The 18,375-nt window shown below is 36.8% G+C and overlaps 1 protein-coding gene across 2 annotated transcripts; it reads left to right on the top strand.

Annotated features, from left to right (window-relative positions):
* Positions 1–1,307: 1,307 nt before the first annotated feature.
* LOC306888448 (DEP domain-containing protein 7-like) lies at positions 1,308–16,039 on the top strand. 2 transcript variants are annotated; one of them, XM_079446751.1, is made up of 9 exons: positions 1,308–1,469; positions 7,205–7,637; positions 8,791–8,921; positions 9,060–9,240; positions 9,388–9,608; positions 11,397–11,539; positions 11,949–12,074; positions 12,658–12,736; positions 14,185–16,037. In XM_079446751.1, the coding sequence occupies exons 2-9, from the start codon at positions 7,213–7,215 to the stop codon at positions 14,397–14,399; spliced, it is 1,521 nt and encodes a 506-aa protein (XP_079302877.1). In that variant the 5' UTR covers positions 1,308–1,469; positions 7,205–7,212; the 3' UTR covers positions 14,400–16,037. The 2 variants fall into 2 exon arrangements, with proteins under 2 accessions (XP_079302877.1, XP_079302876.1); XM_079446750.1 differs by lacking the exon at positions 1,308–1,469 and adding an exon at positions 4,611–4,739 and having other exon boundaries at positions 14,185–16,039.
* The last annotated feature ends 2,336 nt before the right edge of the window (positions 16,040–18,375 follow it).

The following is an 18,375-nucleotide window of genomic DNA, read 5'->3' as shown; positions in this document are numbered from 1 at the left end:
GACTGTTGAATAAAATATGATTGTTGTCAGCCGTAATGCCGCAAAATCGAGCATCTCTGTGGCTGAAAACAAAGACCTCAATGTCCACAAATGGCCCGTCATGAAGGAAGCCACTGTACAGTTCAATCTAGTGAGGGGCGTTAGTAGATTCCAGGCTGCATATTGCTAGGAGAACTGGATGTTTGTCCAGTCCCAAACGTCTCAGACACATGAATATGGATGGGAACGTGCTGCTGGGGTTGTGTGGGAGCAGAGCTGAGAGGTCAACTCAACGTTCTGGTTTCACTGAGACTGGAATTCGTTTATGGGGACAATCGATGGGTTTGTACCCCCCATAGTGTTGTGAGAACTCTAGTGATACCTCTTGAGTGGTGGAGGGATGCTGATTATCCGTCAAATGAATAGAAGTATGTCAGCTGTATTTATATCCGTGCATTGATTAACTTGAGTGCGAACCTCCTGTGTTAATTAGGCTAAGTATCTGACGCGCTCCTCCCGAACTTTGTTAATAAAACATCATGTCTGTCTATCTTTCTATCTATCTGCCTGTCTGTCTTCTGTACGTATGTCTGGCTTTCTATTGATCTGTCTCTGTCTTTTAAATGTATCTATCTGACTGTCTACTGTATCTGTCTGTCTGTCTATATATTAATATACACAGTATATTTATTTAATACAGATTTTATTTTAATTTATTATTAGATAAGATTAAAAGATTTCTTTTAGCTTTATTACAGTAAGAACAACAGGATTTTTTTTGCATGGCAGTAATGAGAGTTGGGGGAGGGGCTTATTGACAAAAAATTGTGAAAAAATGTCATAAAGCATGCCATCCTGCAAAAACGTCTTCACAAAAAGACTTAATTGTCGAGTGCCATTTACTTAGATTATTTAGATTTTAGGGGGAATGTGAGCTGCTTGGTTCTTCGAGAGATTCAAACATTCCGCACCAGTCCTGTGATGTGTCAAACATGACCAGAGCAATAAACGTGACGAGTGTAACACCCTGGTCATCATTAATTATGCCTTTAGCATGCCGTTGCTTATCACACCCCTTGTGTTCCCATAAAGCCCAGGTGATAAAGCACCCTACATAAAGGGCTCAGATGGGCAGTTTAGGAGAAGAGAAGGCAGCTCTGGGTTCTTGATAACAAAACCGGAACAACAGCCAGGTACTATGACCTTTCTGACAGGTTCTCCAGCATGATTTAGCCCTGAGCTGTAGGAATGTGTTGACTCAAGAGTAAAGAGAAAATGCTTTAACTTGTGACACAGGTTTACAGAACAACATCACCGCTCATGAAGAGGACGCAGAAGCGGCAGAACCAGTTCTGATGACACACATGTGTTTTTAGTGGTTGGAAGCATAACTTTTAAGAAGAGCTTTTTTTTTTTAATTGATGCTTAATTCAATACATTTTGCATGAGGTCAACTCTGGAAACTTTTCATCGTCTGTTGTTCTGAGTGGGTAAGTAAACACATTTTTTTCCCAGCTTTCTGTAGTAGGCCTATCTCAAACCTTGAAATTTTGTTATGTCCTTTAAAAGTTTCGATGGACTAGTTTTCATGACCAAATATTAGTGTTAAATTCATGGAGGTATATGCAAGATTGTGGATGTTTGACTGGCACATATTGTTTGAATCAGAGTGTTTGTGTGTATTGGAATGCAAAAGCACTCTGTGGCCGAGGGGAACAGTAAAAGTGCTAATGACTTGGGAAAAAGGAGTGAATGAGACCCCCTGAAGAGTGTGAAAGCTAGCATTGAGAGGCAAATTGTGTCTTACAATCCTTTGGCATGGAATCTCTGACGAAGCATCATGAGGAAGAGCCGTAGAAAGGGACTTTCTAGATAAATCCCATCCCTCGCCTGTCTAACTGGTTTCTTTACCGCGTTTAGCTATTATCTCAACATTGACACTTACGCACTACCAGTGTTGGGGAAAGTTACTTTTAAAAGTAATGCATTACAATATTGCGTTACTCCCTAAAAAAGTAACTAATTACGTTTCTTAGCTACTTTTTATGGAAAGTAATGCGTTACGTTACTTTTGAGTTACTTTTTAAATATGAGCAGGGCTTGATTGTTTTTAATACAAGATGTTCTATTTATAGCAAATATAAAATCCCTTTCACACTAAAAAGTGTAATGAGGCTGAAGGAGAAGTAAATTCACGTCTGTACAGTAAAACGCAGGAGAAGAAGGTTCAACACTCTTCAGCAATAAAAAACAATGAAGCACAATTGTTAGTTTATGTAAAGCCATTTTTGCTTATTAGTATGATTGAACTGGATCATCAAAGGTCAGCAGCAAAGACATTGGTTAATAAAATGGGATTAGATGCATTTGTGTTGTTTAACATATTTAATTATTGCAGGTTTGCGTCATATTCTGAGTTTGCATTTCACTATTTTAATTCATTTTGATGAATACTAAAAATAAAGTTTTTTTGCGAGTGGGATGAATTAAGGCACATTCACATTTAGTCTAGAACTACAGTAACAGCATGTTCACACAGCGCACTGTCAGTCAATAAATGGGAAAACAAAGTAACTTGTGTCGCGGTCCTACTCCAACCGCTCCGAGCGGGATTCGAACCGTGGTGTCCGGCGTGGGAGGCGGGCGCTAGAGCGCCACTTGAGATCGGGGAGTGGGGTTTAACCTGCACAGCACTTACCCGCTGGCCTCTGCTACACTTGCATTAGTTTTTTTTTAAAGTAACTCCGATATTTTCTTGTAAATTAAAAAGTAATGCGTTACTTTACTAGTTACTTGAAAAAATTAATATTATTACGTAACTCGCGTTACTTGTAATGCGTTACCCCCAACACTGCGCACTAATACTACAGTCCAATCCGACTCTTCCTTTGATGCTCAGGACTAGGTTTTGGTTTAGATACCTGTCATTGCTGATGAGCTCAGTACTTTCGAAATCTCTTATTTGGAATGTTGTACCTGAGAATGCCAATGTGTAAAAATAATAAACTGAAGCTTTCATTTGTTCCTGCCACGATAAAACTGCTGAATTTTACCAAGAACAACGCACCTATTCACTTTACTGTGTTTTGCACTGTACATATTTAAAATTACTGGTGTCTTTTAATGTATGTTCTTACTTGTTTTATTTATTATTATTGTTTGTTCAGAGCAACACTGTAGCACTTTGCCCAAGACAAATGTCCTTTTGGGGACAAATAAAGTTTATTTTTATAACAAAATGACACATTCTTTTATGAAATACATGCTCAACAGCCTTATACTGTTTTCAAATTGTTGTTAAATTCTCATTCCTGGATTCAGCTCTATTCACATTATTCCACTAAAAATTTTATAAGATCATAACATCCATCTGAAGGTTTTTATGTGGATGTCATTGGCAATGATTTACATGGCGGGTGAAGTAGGACTTGCAAATGCACACTATTAAGTACGGCTTAAAAATATACCTATTGGTTTCTTATAGCAGAGGTCACTCTATATGCAGTGATGCATTAAATATGCATATAAACCCCCATTATCCACAGTCTGTTAATATTTCTAAGTACCTAAATCCTGGTCTGGCTTTGTACAGAATTGTCTGAATTATCATTTGAAAACCATTCCGTGAGAGCTGTGTTTATTTCACGGTTATCAGACTTCTTCCTGTTCAACCAGCTGAGACAGAGATGCTGAAGCAAATACAGTTTTAATTGTTTAAGATCTTGATAAGCATCAACATTTTCTCAAGTGACAAGACTTTCATATAGAGTTTCATTTGACCTCCAGAGGCTAGGTTGCACCTATACTTGCAGAATAGTTGATGATTATTAACTTTTAATTCATTATTTAATTACTTTTTAACTAGCCTAATACATTTTCAAGGGTTCCAGGTCAGGCTGTTATAATCATAAAAAACAAATATGGAATCTCATCAAATCTAAAACTGATTTTTAACTGATTCACTAAACTGAACATGATGTTTTTTGACACTTAATTGCATATTATTTACAATTACATGCAAAAATAGCTGTTGTACACCTGTGATGATGAATTTGACACAATCTAAAATATATCAACTTTAAATGAAATATCGATTAATACTAAATTTGTATTTATAATCAGGTATTTTACATGTGCTTTTGTTTGTCAAAACATCAAATTAAGTGTAGTATTAATGCAATGATTAAAAATGTACAGAAAAGCTTTTAGTTTGACATTATTACAAAGTGTACTTTTTAAAAGTGTGTTAAGAAAGTCATAAAAGTATATTTTTATTTCATTAATATTATAGTGAATGCATGTACAGTTTTTTAAAATATTTTTTTATGAGATTGAAGTAGGCCTACCCTACAACAAGTATACAGTCAATAAAATTAAACACTTCTTTTTCACAGTTTTACAGTAGAAATGACAACTGTATTTCTTGTATAGCCATTAAATATCTATATCTCAAAAAGGCCAAAATAAGTGTTTTGCTGTCTTTATAACGGCATTATTTACATTTAGTGGTGCTTGTTTATCATTTGCAAGTTTCGGTGACTGTTTGAGTGTAAATGAGCTCATTATTATGCTAATGCGCTCTCGTGACGTCACAGCGAGTGTGCGAGAGCGCGCGGGCTGCGGCTGTAGATGAGTTCAGAGCGCGCGAGTGTGAACATCAGCTACTATTACAGCGCGAGACCAAAGGAGATGCGTTACTTCAATACAGCAGTGGCGAGACACAACCGGCTTTAACTCCAACTACATGCACAGACCTCCAGGTAGGTTTCTGCGTGTACGACTGGCTGTTTTTGATTTTATTTCGTGTTTGCACATTTGCAATTTGAATGCATAGGCTAAATAGCTCAAATAAGATAAATATGCATAAACATATATATGCATATTATTGCATTTTTATGTCTGAAATTATATGGGTTTGTCTTGTAATTGTTGTCTGTAATTGGTCAAATAATGTAACAATTTATATATTGAATATATATCTTTCTTTTTAAACTCTAAAGTGAATTTTGGCAAATATTTTCATTCAAGATGCTGTTTTGCATTTACAGTAGCCAGAGGGTAAAAGCTTTTGACTTGTCTGTGCTTGACAAACTACAGAGCTCTTATACACTTAGCAGAGTTTGTACTAAGTTGTTTTCAACATGATGTGGTAATAATAGCCTGGTGTAGATGTGCCATCATGAGGTGTTCTCCCTCTGGGGTTATTCATCTGAGTGTTGGGCAAACACATCAGTGTGTGCTGGCCATCATGAGAGGAGTGATCCCAGCAGATGCTCTCTGTCCTTGGGGACAAACACCATGGTGACTCCTCTAATGGGCATTCTGCAGATACTGGATTCAGAGTTGAAGCATTATGATATTGTTACGCTGGTATTATTCATGCACACTTAGATCAACCAAAAAATGTCACGATATGACATTTTTCATGATTCATGCATGTTGTTGTGGATATTTACCATGGTAATTCTGTTGGAGCATCATATGACATTGTGTTACGAGAAACATTTTATTTAAACTAAGTCCCGTGTTATTGTCATTCCATTCCTGTAGTATAGCATCGGTTCAGTTACTTTTAAATGCAATAAATAATTTCAGATGGTTAACACTTAACACCAAAATCTCAGCAAGTACTAATACAGTTGCTCAATCAGCGTTATGCAAATTAACTAAAGCCTACATGATGTGAACATAACAAGGAAGTCTCCTTATCAACTAGTTTATCAGATGGAGGGATGAATCTGATGAGTTTATTCAAATCTAGCCCTAAATTAGTTCTGGCTTGATAAATACAGCTTTGCTCATTTGCTTGTTAGGTGTAAAAACAGTGATACTCACCCGTGTGAAAAAGAACTGTACTTCTAGATGAAACTAGATCTAATAAATGCCAACTAAAGGTATTTACAAAGAGTACATCTTTATATAACCTCTTTAGACACTTTATAATAATGTCAAATTCAAATTAAAGCAATCTTTTGTCATGATTTAAATACATTCGATTGAATGTGTTAACTAACATACTAAAATGTAAAGCCTAATTGATGTTTCTTTAAGTACAATTTTAACTGTTATTTGATGTTACTTTTAAAGTTAACATATTTTAATGTACTCAATTGGAGATTCATCATTACAAATGATTGCAAATATATTTAAAAATACATGACATACAAGTTTCAATAGAAATGACATTAAAGTATATTTTTGTTTGTCTGTACATTACATTACCATATTTCAATATAAGTAATTGCATATGAAGATGTACATAAGTCCTAAGTGGCTCAAAAAAGCTTATGTTCAACTAATTCAATACAACTTTAAACTATAATACAATATAATAGAAAAGTCCTTATATTCTAGTTTATTTCTGTAATAAGTTCTCATTTCTCACTTGTTTTTTAGAGGGGCAAACAATGGCTATATTGTATTTTCACACAGCTAGCATTAATCTGCTGTTCGCTGCATGTCAGACTTCCCAGCAAAACTCTTGAACCACAGAGTCTAGAGAGAATCTTTTGTATCGCAGCCAGCAGTTGTCCTCTTGACGCAGAGCCTTCATTGAAGACTAGGCGTGTGTGCGAGGGGTGCGTCTCTATGTAATCACAACATTCACAGCCACCCCTAGTAAATATCCTGATCCCTGATGGGTCATTTAGACCTTCATCAGTACTTCAGCGCTGCACATAAAATTCAACAGGAAACACTTCTTGCGAGAAACGATCAGCCTCCCCCGGTGTCATTTATAAGGCTTATGTGGCACAGTATTGATCTTGGCAGCCGATGCTCTTTGTGTTGGAAGTAGGATCTGTAAAAGCTTTCTTTAGTCCAGCTTTACACCCGTGAGAGCAAAACATGGGAAACTTCATGTTCTGCAAGATGAATATAATGATAAAGAGCTGAAATTAAATACGGGTAAGCTGAAAAACCTCTTGGTCCAGTTTCAGAAGTCTGAAGAAGCTTCATTTTGTAGACCTATTCCAGTATTAATAACAGACAGCGCCAAAGTCTGTGTAATTTTATTCTTATAATTTATTTTAAAAAACTAAACTCACCAGTATTGGCATTGAATGCCTAGTTTGTGTCCATAGTTTTTAAAGCCTGACTAAACTTATTAAATGCACCTCCTTTGAGTCAAAAGCTAGATTTATTTAATGTGTGGGAATTCAGAAACACAAGAATGCAGGCTGAGATCATTATTCTGGCGTTTCTCATCCAGTCCATCTCTTGACAGAGACAGGGATGGCTGGGAAGCCATTCCAAGCCACGTACATCTGGACGAACATCATCAACAACCTTCAGATGCAGGTGGAGGTGAAGAGGAGACGCCACAATCTGAAAATCTACCATGACTGCTTTCTGGGCTCCGAGGCCGTGGACGTGGTTCTGGCTCACATCATTCAGAGCAAGTTCTGTGGAGACGCAGAGGTGCCTCGTTCCAAAGCGGTCCGCCTCTGCCAGGCCCTCATGGAGGCCAGAGTCTTTGAGGCGGTGGACACTAAGGTGTTTGGGAAAGAAAAGAGGCAAGCTAAGTTTGAGGACAGCAGCTGTAGTCTGTACAGGTTTCTAAACAGGCCGATCCCAAGCGCATCCACCTCAGAGACCATTGAGAATGGATACGACTCTCTCAGCATACAGAGGAACACGTACAGTCCACCCTACAAACGGTAGGTCAAGTCACATTCACTCAGTGGAACGTATACTGTATAATCAGAAAATACAAGAAACTTGTAGAGGTTGTAGACCTTTTCCTAATGCTTTCTCTAAAAGACGGTGGTGGCATGAAAGGAATGAATGTCATTTCAGACCTTATTTCTTCTGTGAAACATCAAAGGAGAAATTTTGAAGACTGTGCTGGCTGCTCTTTTCCATGCAATTACAATGAATGGGGAATGAGGCTTTCAAGCTTCTAAAAGGAGGCAAAAACACAATAAAAGTATCATAAAGTGGTACATATACCATATCAAGTGGTTTTTAAAGTTATTTTTAAAATGTAAATCATTTGTGTGAGGAACCAAAAATGGACTCATTATCCGTTGATAATCAAATCAGTCTGTTTTGTAAATGAATCAATCATGAACTTGAACTTGACTGAAAAGATTTGACTAAAAACGATTGTGCATCACTACTTCTCTCATGAACTGTTATGTATGAAGTCAATAACTTCAGATAGTAATTTGACTGATTGATTAACTTGATTATTGACATCTTGGATTATAATTCACAAGTAATATTGACTAATAATTATGATGCTTTTATGGTGATTTTGCATCCTTTTTGAAGCTTGAAAACATCAGTTCCTATTCACTGTAATTTAAGTGGATTTAAAAATATTTTGGATTAATAATAATAATAATAACCTCCAAATTACAACAGAATGTTCATTTTTGGGAGAACAAATTTGTGATAATCAGTGTCAGATAACAAAACGTGTGGAAAACATGCAGAAAAGTGTATTGTGTTTTCATTTACAGTAGGTCACCCTACTAAGATACAAGCGTTGGTAAAACCTCGCAAAACTAGTTAATCGTTTATTAGTTGCATAGAGATCTTACAGAATAGTTGATATTTTCTTGGAACTGTTTTTCCTTTGAGATTTTATACTTTGAAATACCTCAACTCGACTGAGGTTGCTATTAAAAGCCAATCCTCTATAAATGCCCATGAAATGTCAACATCACAGTGAATCATGGACTAAAAATCCTTATTTGGTGATTCCTACAAGAATGCATGAAACTTGTTCAGCTTGGTCCTTCATAGATTGGAAACGGTTTCAGACATATGACATATTCATTGCTTTTGTCTGATTATTTTCTTCAGGAAAGAAGATTCTGTGTATTCAAACAACTCACCTGTCAAAATGGATAAGTCTCTGGAGGATGTTTTGGGAAATCTGAACATGAACTCAACCATCACACCACAGATGATGAATCTGGGGTTATCACAGGAATGTATGTTTTCCTTGGAAATATATGCATGCTTTGTATAAACACAATTTGAAATGTTTTTTTGACTGTTTGACAAAATTGACATAAAATCTGCCATAAAAGTATTAAAGCTGACGCGTGTCGTGACTGTGTCTGTATCAGTGATGGATGAAATATGGCGGCAGCAGACGGTGCTAAGGCTCCTACAGCTGATTGAGCTGCCGCTTCTGGAGAGCCTGTTGGAGGGCCAAGAGAGCCCTCGCCCGCCCCTCCACAGCATGGACAGCGACCCAAACCTGCTCTACCTAGACCGTGAGATCCTCAAGGCCTTCAGCGAGGCGCAGTATGCTGATTATTTCCATATCATGCTCCATCTCTGTTTGTTTAACTCTCTCATTTTTATTCTGGGGTGTTTTAGAGTTGGCTGTGCTTTTAATTGATTCTGTGTTATCTTAGCATCATGTTCTTTCCTTTTTCATCTCATTAACAGAGCAGATAGCTGGTTGTCAGCAGCTGTGGACTGTCTGGAGTTTCTTCCTGATCAGTTGGTGGTGGAGGTGAGCCGAGGACTGGCCAAGTGTGCAGAGGAGACGTCTCAGTACAAGCAGCTCCTCTATGGGGTCCTCGTTGAGCACTACGGCCAGTCTGACTACCCGCCGCTGCTCAGCAATCACGTCTTTGACATACACTCAGGCGTCTCCGAGCTGCTTGGTGAGAGATCGCTATATGTTAGCTTGACCTGACTTTTATATGAGATGAAACTTGGCTATTAGTGGTCCCTGTGAAGATGAAGTATACTTTTGCATACTTATTATTACGTAATAATTTTCATTAAAATAATATACTTGCATGAACTGAATGTAATGATTGTGGACACTTAGTTGCAATAACTAAATGCAACTAATTTATATTCAATGCAAATAGCAGTTAGTAGAATTTAAGAGTGCTTTTTTGAACCAAGTCAGACTTAATTTAATAATTCCCTCAAAAATAAAAATTTGCTGAAAATGTAGTCAACCTCAGGCCATACAAGATGTAGATGAATTCGTAGAAATTTATCACTACATCACTTGCTCACAAATGGATCCTCTGCATTGAATGGGTGCCGTCAGAATGAGAGTCCAAACAGCTGATAAAAACATCCCAGTAATCCACACCACTTCAGTCCATCATTTAACATCTTCTAAACTGAAAAGCTGCCTGTTTATAGGTGTTTTAACTTTAAACCATTGCTTTTGGCAAAAATATGAGTCCTTTATTCATAATATTGCTTTCTCCAGTTAAAAAAGTCGTCTCATCTGAATGAGGAGTGAAATATGCATATATCAAGCACTGTTCGCAAGCCAAAATAGTTCTAAACAAAAATAAAGAAGGTGCTTTTTTAAATGTATGTGCTACAGGATCAAATCTAGTTGCTGAAAACCAATAGCACTACCTTAGAGACCACTTAACAACTAGTGCTGGGTGGTTTTACCAAAAATCTGTATTGTGTGTTTTTTTAAGGATTCTGACAGTTTCACGGGTTTTCCCTGACTGTGCCTTATATGAATAAGATTGCATGAAACCACTGCATTTTAATCACAATCCAAATAAACATGCTACATATGTGACCATGGACCACAAAACCAGGTCAATTTCTTAACATTTGAATTCATACATCATCTGAAAGCAGAATAAATAATCTTTGTTATGATAGGACAATATTTGGTTGAGATACAACTATTTGAAAATCTGGAATCTGAGAGTGCAAAAAAATCTAAATATTGAGAAAATCACCTTTAAAGTTGTCCAAATTAAGTCCTTAGCAATGCATATTACTAATATAAAATTAAGTTTTTATATATTTATGGTAGGAAATTAAAAAAATATCTTCATGGAACATGATCTTTATTTAATATCCTAATGATTTTTGGCATAAAAGAAAAATTGATCATTTTGACTCATACAATGTATTGTTGGCTATTGCTACAAATATACCCCAGCGACTTAAGACTGGTTTTATGGTCCAGGGTCACATATAGCACGAGCAGTTTTTGGTACTAATTAGATTGAACCATTTCAAAATTTACAGCAAAAACAGAATGGTTTGACCTTAGCTTTGTGAAATTATACTGCATAAAATCTGCATGAAACAAAAACAGCAGATGGGCAGAGTGAGAATGCAGATTCACTCACTGACAGCAGGTGGCGCTTATGGAACAGCAGTGATACAGCATTTCCTTTATTACCACATTAATATGCCTTGTATGGTGGTAAGACAAAAAGAAAATACCATACTTTTCTGAAGACGGTCAGTTCATATAACCCCCCACCCTCAATTCAGGATTTTCATCCAAAATATGTGTATCATGAACAGTGAGTTTTCTCTGCCTGCTACAGTATTTTCTCCTTTTTGTGTTCTTCAGTGTCGCCGGCTTCTGTTAACGGCGTTTATTGATATAAAAATAATACGAAAATCTGTCACAAATCACTTCATCATACTCTTCTGCATGTGTGCAGTGAATGGGAAGCAGGAGCAGGCGCTGGAGTCTCTACAGCTCTGTCTGAAGCTGCAGGATTCACGCAGTAGAGAGGAGCTCCGCAGGTTACTGCGCTTTATGGCCCTCGCCACCGGCCCTCAGGAGATCAAACTACACAAAGAGGTACGAAATACAGTTTGAGTGTGTGTTTGCATGCTCACGTGACTCAATTATTTGTAAACCCAGTAATGGATGATATGAAGTGTTGGTGCATTTTTAAATGACAAAAAAAAAATATTTTAAAAATATGGAAAAATTGATACAGCGTCTGCACTGGAACTGATGCAATCTTCCAGTATGTTTGGTGCTAAATCAGACCAGTGCACAGTACGACAGTGTTTATATCACACAAAAGTGTCATTGTTAAAAACAGAAACTAAAGTGAGCTTTGCAGTTGCCATGCTTGTGAAAAGACTGAGATTAAACAACAGCCTCTTTTCTGCTTTTGACTGAAATTCATTTATTACACCTACAGAAATGCCATTCCTACATCCCTACAGAAACTTGACAAGCTGTTTGTTTTGTTCTGTAGATAGAGAACAGAATGGCAGTGAAGAGGGCGTTCTCCAATGCTATTGTGTATGGCACCAAACTAGCCAAAGGGAAGGTTGATCTTCTGGTTCTTTTCATGATGGACAACCACCATGACCTCTTCAAGGTGAGTCAGCAACTCAGACTGGCCTCTAAAAACACTATTTGCACAGTTCTGTGAATGCCATACAATTAGACATATACTGTATAATGTACACTACTGTTCAAAGGTTTGGGGTCTGTAAGAAATGCTGTTCTATTGAACTTTAGATTCATCAAATAATCCTGAAAAAAAGTATAACGGATTCCACAAACATTAAGCAGCAAAAACCGTTTTCTGTGTTGGTAATAATAAGCAAATCAGCATTTTAGAATGGTTTCTGAAGGATCGTGTGATGCTGAAGACTGGAGTAATGATGCTGAAAATTCAGCTTTGATCACAGGAAAAAATTACATTTTAAAATGTATTCAAATAGAAAACAGGTATTTTAAATTGTAATAATATTACTGTATTTTAAATGCAGCCTTGGTGAGCAAAAGAGACGGCCCAACGTTTTGAATGATTGTTTATATCAGCATATATAACAATTGTAATAGTCCTTGTGTTTTAAAATGAGACATTCGCCTGCCTTGTCAATAATTCAGGTCATCGTTCTCTCATAAAATTGTGTTTCTGTGCCAGCATTTGTAATCATTTGTTTTTTCTCTAGATTCCCGTCACATTGCACAAACTTGTAAGTGATAAACTGGCCAGTATCCTCAAAGGAACAGATCCTGATCTCATCACAGGTAAATCTACAAATATATATGAGAAAACTGATGTTAATTCTTTCATGCTGGGTACTTTTTTTTTTTTGTTTATTGAACTTTTACAATAATAACCGGATGAAAATACAGCAGAATAGTGAAAAAATATTGTTCCCACTCCACCTCAACCTAAAATAAATAATAATAAAATAATTAAAAATAAATTAAGCTAAATTGAAAATACTTTTTCTTTTTTTAAGTACTCGATACATAACTATACTGTAATACCGAGTATGTCAAGCATGTAAAGAATACTTGCTGAATCATTCAAGTTTAGAAATAAAAGATTGAGCTATATATCAAGTGATAGCACACATACATCTCGGAGACATCGATTTGATGTCTGTATTTACATCTGCAAGACGTATTATTTAGGGTGTTTGCTCATCTGCAATACGTCTATAGGACGTTTCCTTTTAGATGTCAAATAGACGTCTATTAGATGTCTTTAAGATGTTTATGATTTAGAATGTATGTAAAACTGACATCTTAAAGACATCTGTCAGACGTTTGTAGACAGCAGATGCTTTCCAGATCAAGAGATCTTTAACAGACATCTTGCAGACGTACCTGTGCTATCTGGGATATGCACATAATTCATCCAGAATTACCAAGTAATTAAGGTAATAAAACTGATTGATTAAATCAGAAACCTTGGTAACACTTTACAATCATTACTTAAAGGTGCACTAAGTGATTTTTGCCAAACGATGTTGATATTTGAAAGCACCAAAACAAACACGCCCATACCCCAACAGGACCTCGCCCCTATTTTGATATCTCCGCCCCACACGTCCGTATATAACGATGATCGCAGAAACAAGCGAAGATGACACACAAGCATATTCAAACAAAAGCCAACACAGATAAGTTGTGTGAAACGAAGCAAAATCAAGAAGAAACAACGCAACCTCGGCGTCCGATTCAAGCCCTTCCCGCTCCTAGAGTTCTCTTCACTGCTGAAAAGCTGCTCCGATATTTACGCGAGTCCTACCTATTTTCAGTGTTTTATTCGTCTGATATTCTCCTCTATGTTTATCTGCCATCTCTCTCTATCTATAGTTGATCTGCTAATATCCATCTGTGAACTCAAATTCTCTCTGTCATTACAAGACACGCCCCCTTATTGCTGATTGGCTACAAGTGTGTTTTGGGACTCGGTCCGATGCTGTGGTCAAAAGCATTTTTAAATTTTTCAGATACAACTTTTGCTTTTAATAATGTATTAGTAAATGTTGAAACTGACATTAACTGAGATTAATAGATGTGTTCGAAGTATCTTTCATTGTTAGTTCATGTTAACTAATAATTGTAAAGCATCGCCGCATTCTTATCATAGCAGATGTTTGTGAGCCATATTTGTAAATAATACACGGCTAATAATGTATGATCCTAGATTTGCTAAAAGAATAAAATTTTCCCTCTCTTAGGAACTACGTACTGTCGCCGCTTGACTGGAAAAGATTACCTGGAAACAGTTCAGAAAACTACCAGAGAAGAGCTGTGGACGTTACTAAAAACTATTCACGAGAACTCCAAGCTCTCTCTGAAAGAGAAGCGCCGTCTGCTCGGACAGTTCTACAGAGGACATCCGGAAATATTCGTGCAATATTTTGGCGACAGAATATCCGACGTTTATATTTAAAGATCTTGAGTTCATTTTATATTGTATAATATGTAAAAAGTATTGTAAATATTTATGTTTATACTGCTGTTATGTCTGTATTGATGGAGAATGAGATTTGTTGGACAATTAACAAATTTGTTCTATTCTTTATCAAAATTATGATATAACAGTTGTGGTCAGAATTATTGGCACCCTTGGTAAATATGATCAAAGAAGGCTGTGAAAATTAATCTGCATTATTAATCCTTTTGATCGTTCATTTAAAAAATTCACAAAAATCTCAACTTTAATTGGTTAATAAGAATTTTAAATGGGGGGGTTATATCATTATGAAATAAATGTTTTTCTCTAACACATTGGCCACAATTAACGGCACCCTTTTATTCAATAACTGAATATGCTGGAGTTTGTTTTTGGAGGAGCTAGGAGAATTTTTCTTGAAACCCTCCCAAACAACGTGGTGATGTAGGGGCTGTTTGACAATTTTTTTTTTTTAAAGGTTTTCTGACCCCGAAACTCAACCTTTCTCTACAATTCTCCAGCTGTGGTCCTTGACCAGTCTTTAGTCACTCAAACTCTCCTTCTCACTGTGCATTAGGACGATATAGACACATGTCCTCTTCCAGGCAGATTCATAACATTTTCTGTTGATTAGAAATTCTTAATTATTGCCCTGATGGTGGAAATGGGAATTGTCGCTGCTCTAGCTCTTTTCGTAAAGCCACTTCACTAATTTGTGAAGCTCAATTATCTTTTGCTGCACATCGGAAATATATTCTTTGGTTTTTCTCATTGTGATGGATGATTAAGGGAATTTGGACTTTGTTTTTCCTCCTAATTATATTTCTGTGAAACAGGAAGCCATGGCTGGATAATTTCATGTTCATAATCCCCTTGGAGTGCTCAAAATTGTGAATATGAATGGGAATATACTTCAGAGATAGTTTACTCATAAGAATTTCTAGGGGTGCCAATAATTGTGTCCAACGTGTATTTGAGAAAAAACATTTATTTCATGAGATTTCCCCCCCCATTTTCAATTGTTTTAGTTCAATGAAAGGTTAGATTTGTATGCTTTTTTTAAATAAAAGATCAAAAGGATTAATTATGCAGGTTTATTTTCAGAGCCTTCTTTGATCATATTTACCAAAACATCAGACTGATGATGGTGGAATATAAAAGATAAAAACGCAAGACAACACATCTGCATGTGTTCAGAATATAAAGGCAGGAAATAGGTGGGTTAGTAATTACAAACAGATGCTGAAGGCTGTATCGTGAAGCTTCATCTTCCAAGTGCATATCATCAGTTTCTGTCTTCAGACAGTAGTAGATACATTTAAAGGCACAGATAAGAAAGCCCTCTTAACGCAAAGTCTGTTAAAAAGCTTATTTAAACTTGTAGCAAGAAAACTACAAAGACTGTATCAATTGTATTTGATATATTAAATGCAAAAATGTACAGCAGTCACTAAGAAATGAACTGAACCAGCAAATAAATATTTTATGCGGCCTTTTAAAAAGTAATGTCGGTGAACATGAGTTTTGTGCTGACTGGAGGTGACCAAGCAACTAATGTCAGTTTTAACAGTGTGAAAACTTTTCTTTTGCTTAAAAAACTCAATTTGGAGATGAAATAAACTTTTTACTTTTTGCAGAAAACATTTACTAATATCTTACTGATAGTTCTAATAGCCAATTGTACTTTTTGTGGCTTCATCCAGAAATATTCACTCTCATTCAGATCAGGGTTATTATCGTTAGCTAAAACTGTATACATACATACATACATATACAGGTGCTGGTCATAAAATTAGAATATCATGAAAAAGTTGATTTATTTCAGTAATACCATTCAAAAAGTGAAACTTGTCTATTAGATTCATTCATTACACACAGACTGATATATTTCAAATGTTTACTTTAATTTTGATGATTATAACTGACAACTAATGAAAGTCCCAAATTCGGTATCTCAGAAAATTAGAATATTGTGAAAATGTTCAATATTGAAGACACCTGGTGCCACACTCTAATCAGCTAATTAACTCAAAACACCTGCAAAAGCCTTTAAATGGTCTCTCAGTCTAGCTCTGTAGGGTCATTGCTAAAGAGGCTGGCTGTTCACAGAGCTCTGTGTCCAAGCATATTAATAGAGAGGCGAAGGGAAGGACAAGATGTAGTAGAAAAAAGTGTACAAGCAATAGGGACAACCGCACACTGGAGAGGATTGTGAAACAAAACCCATGTGGGGGAGATTCACAAAGAGTGGACTGCAGCTGGAGTCAGTGCTTCAAGAACCACCAGCACAGACGTATGCAAGACATGGGTTTCAGCTGTCGCATTCCTTGTGTCAAGCCACTCTTGAACCAGAGACAGCGTCAGAAGCGTCTTGACTGGACTGCTGCTGAGTGGTCCAAAGTTATGTTCTCTGATGAAAGTAAATTTTGCATTTCCTTTGGAAATCAAGGTCCCAGAGTCTGGAGGAAGAGAGGAGAGGCACATAATCCACGTTGCTTGAGGTCCAGTGTAAAGTTTCCACAGTCATTGATGGTTTGGGGTGCCATGTCATCTGCTGGTGTTGGTCCATTGTGTTTTCTGAGGTCCAAGGTCAACGCAGCCGTCTACCAGGAAGTTTTAGAGCACTTCATGCTTCCTGCTGCTGACCAACTTTATGGAGATGCAGATTTCATTTTCCAACAGGACTTGGCACCTGCACACACTGCCAAAAGCTACCAGTACCTGGTTTAAGGACCATGGTATCCCTGTTCTTGATTGGCCAGCAAACTCGCCTGACCTTAACCCCATAGAAAACCTATTGTGAAGAGGAGGATGCAATACGCCAGACCCAACAATTCAGAAGAGCTGAAGGCCACTATCAGAGCAACATGGGCTCTCATAACACCTGAGCAGTGCCACAGACTGATCGACTCCATGCCACGCCGCATTGCTGCAGTAATCCAGGCCAAAGGAACCCCAGCTAAATATTGAGTGCTGTACATGCTCATACTTTTCAGTTGGCCAACATTTCTAAAAATCTTTTTTTTTTGCATTGCTCTTAATTGATATTCTAATTTTCTGAGATACTGAATTTGGGACTTTCATTAGTTGTCAGTTATAATCTTTAAAATTAAAGGAAATAAACATTTGAAATATATCAGTCTGTGTGTAATGAATGAATCTAATATACAAGTTTCACTTTTTGAATGGTATTACTGAAATAAATCAACTTTTTCATGATATTCTAATTTTATGACCAGCACCTATATATAATTATACAGTCATGGCCAAAAATATCGGCACCCTTGGTAAATATGATCAAAGAAGGCTGTGAAAATTAATCTGCAGTGTTACTCCTTTTGATCTTTTATTTTAAAAATTCACAAAAATCTAACCTTTCATTGGATAATAAGAATTTAAAATGGGGGGAAATATCATTATGAAATAAATGTTATTCTCTAATACACATTGGCCACAATTAACGGCATCCTTTTATTCAATACTTTTTGAAACCTCATTTGCCAGTTTAACAGCTCTGAGTTTTCTCCTATAATGCCTGATGAGGTTAGAGAACACCTGACAAGAGATCAGAGATCTACTTCATCCAGAATCACTCCAGATCCTTCAGATTCACAGCTCCATGACGGTGCTTCTTCTCTTCAGTTCACCTCACTCATTTTCTACAGGGTTCAGGTCAGAGGACTGGAATGGCCAGCAGAAGCTTGGTTTTGTGCTCAGTGACCCATTTTTGTGTGGTTTCTGAGGTTTGTGTTTGGATTATTGTACGGTTGGAAGATCCAGACATGGTCCATTATAAGATTTCTAACAGAGTCAGTCACTTATTGATTTTTTATCTGTTGGTATTTGATAGAATCCATGATGCCATGTCTAAACAAGACGTCCAGGACCTCCAGCAGAAATATAGGCCCACAACGTCAAAAATACAGCAGTATATTTCATTGTACACATGGGGTACTTTTTATCCCTGTGTTCA

The sequence above is a fragment of the Barbus barbus genome (assembly GCF_936440315.1).
Source record: "Barbus barbus genome assembly, chromosome: 22".
In the NCBI taxonomy this organism is placed as follows: domain Eukaryota; kingdom Metazoa; phylum Chordata; class Actinopteri; order Cypriniformes; family Cyprinidae; genus Barbus; species Barbus barbus.
Note: the sequence above shows the minus strand (reverse complement) of the source record. Positions and strands in the feature narration are given on the sequence as shown.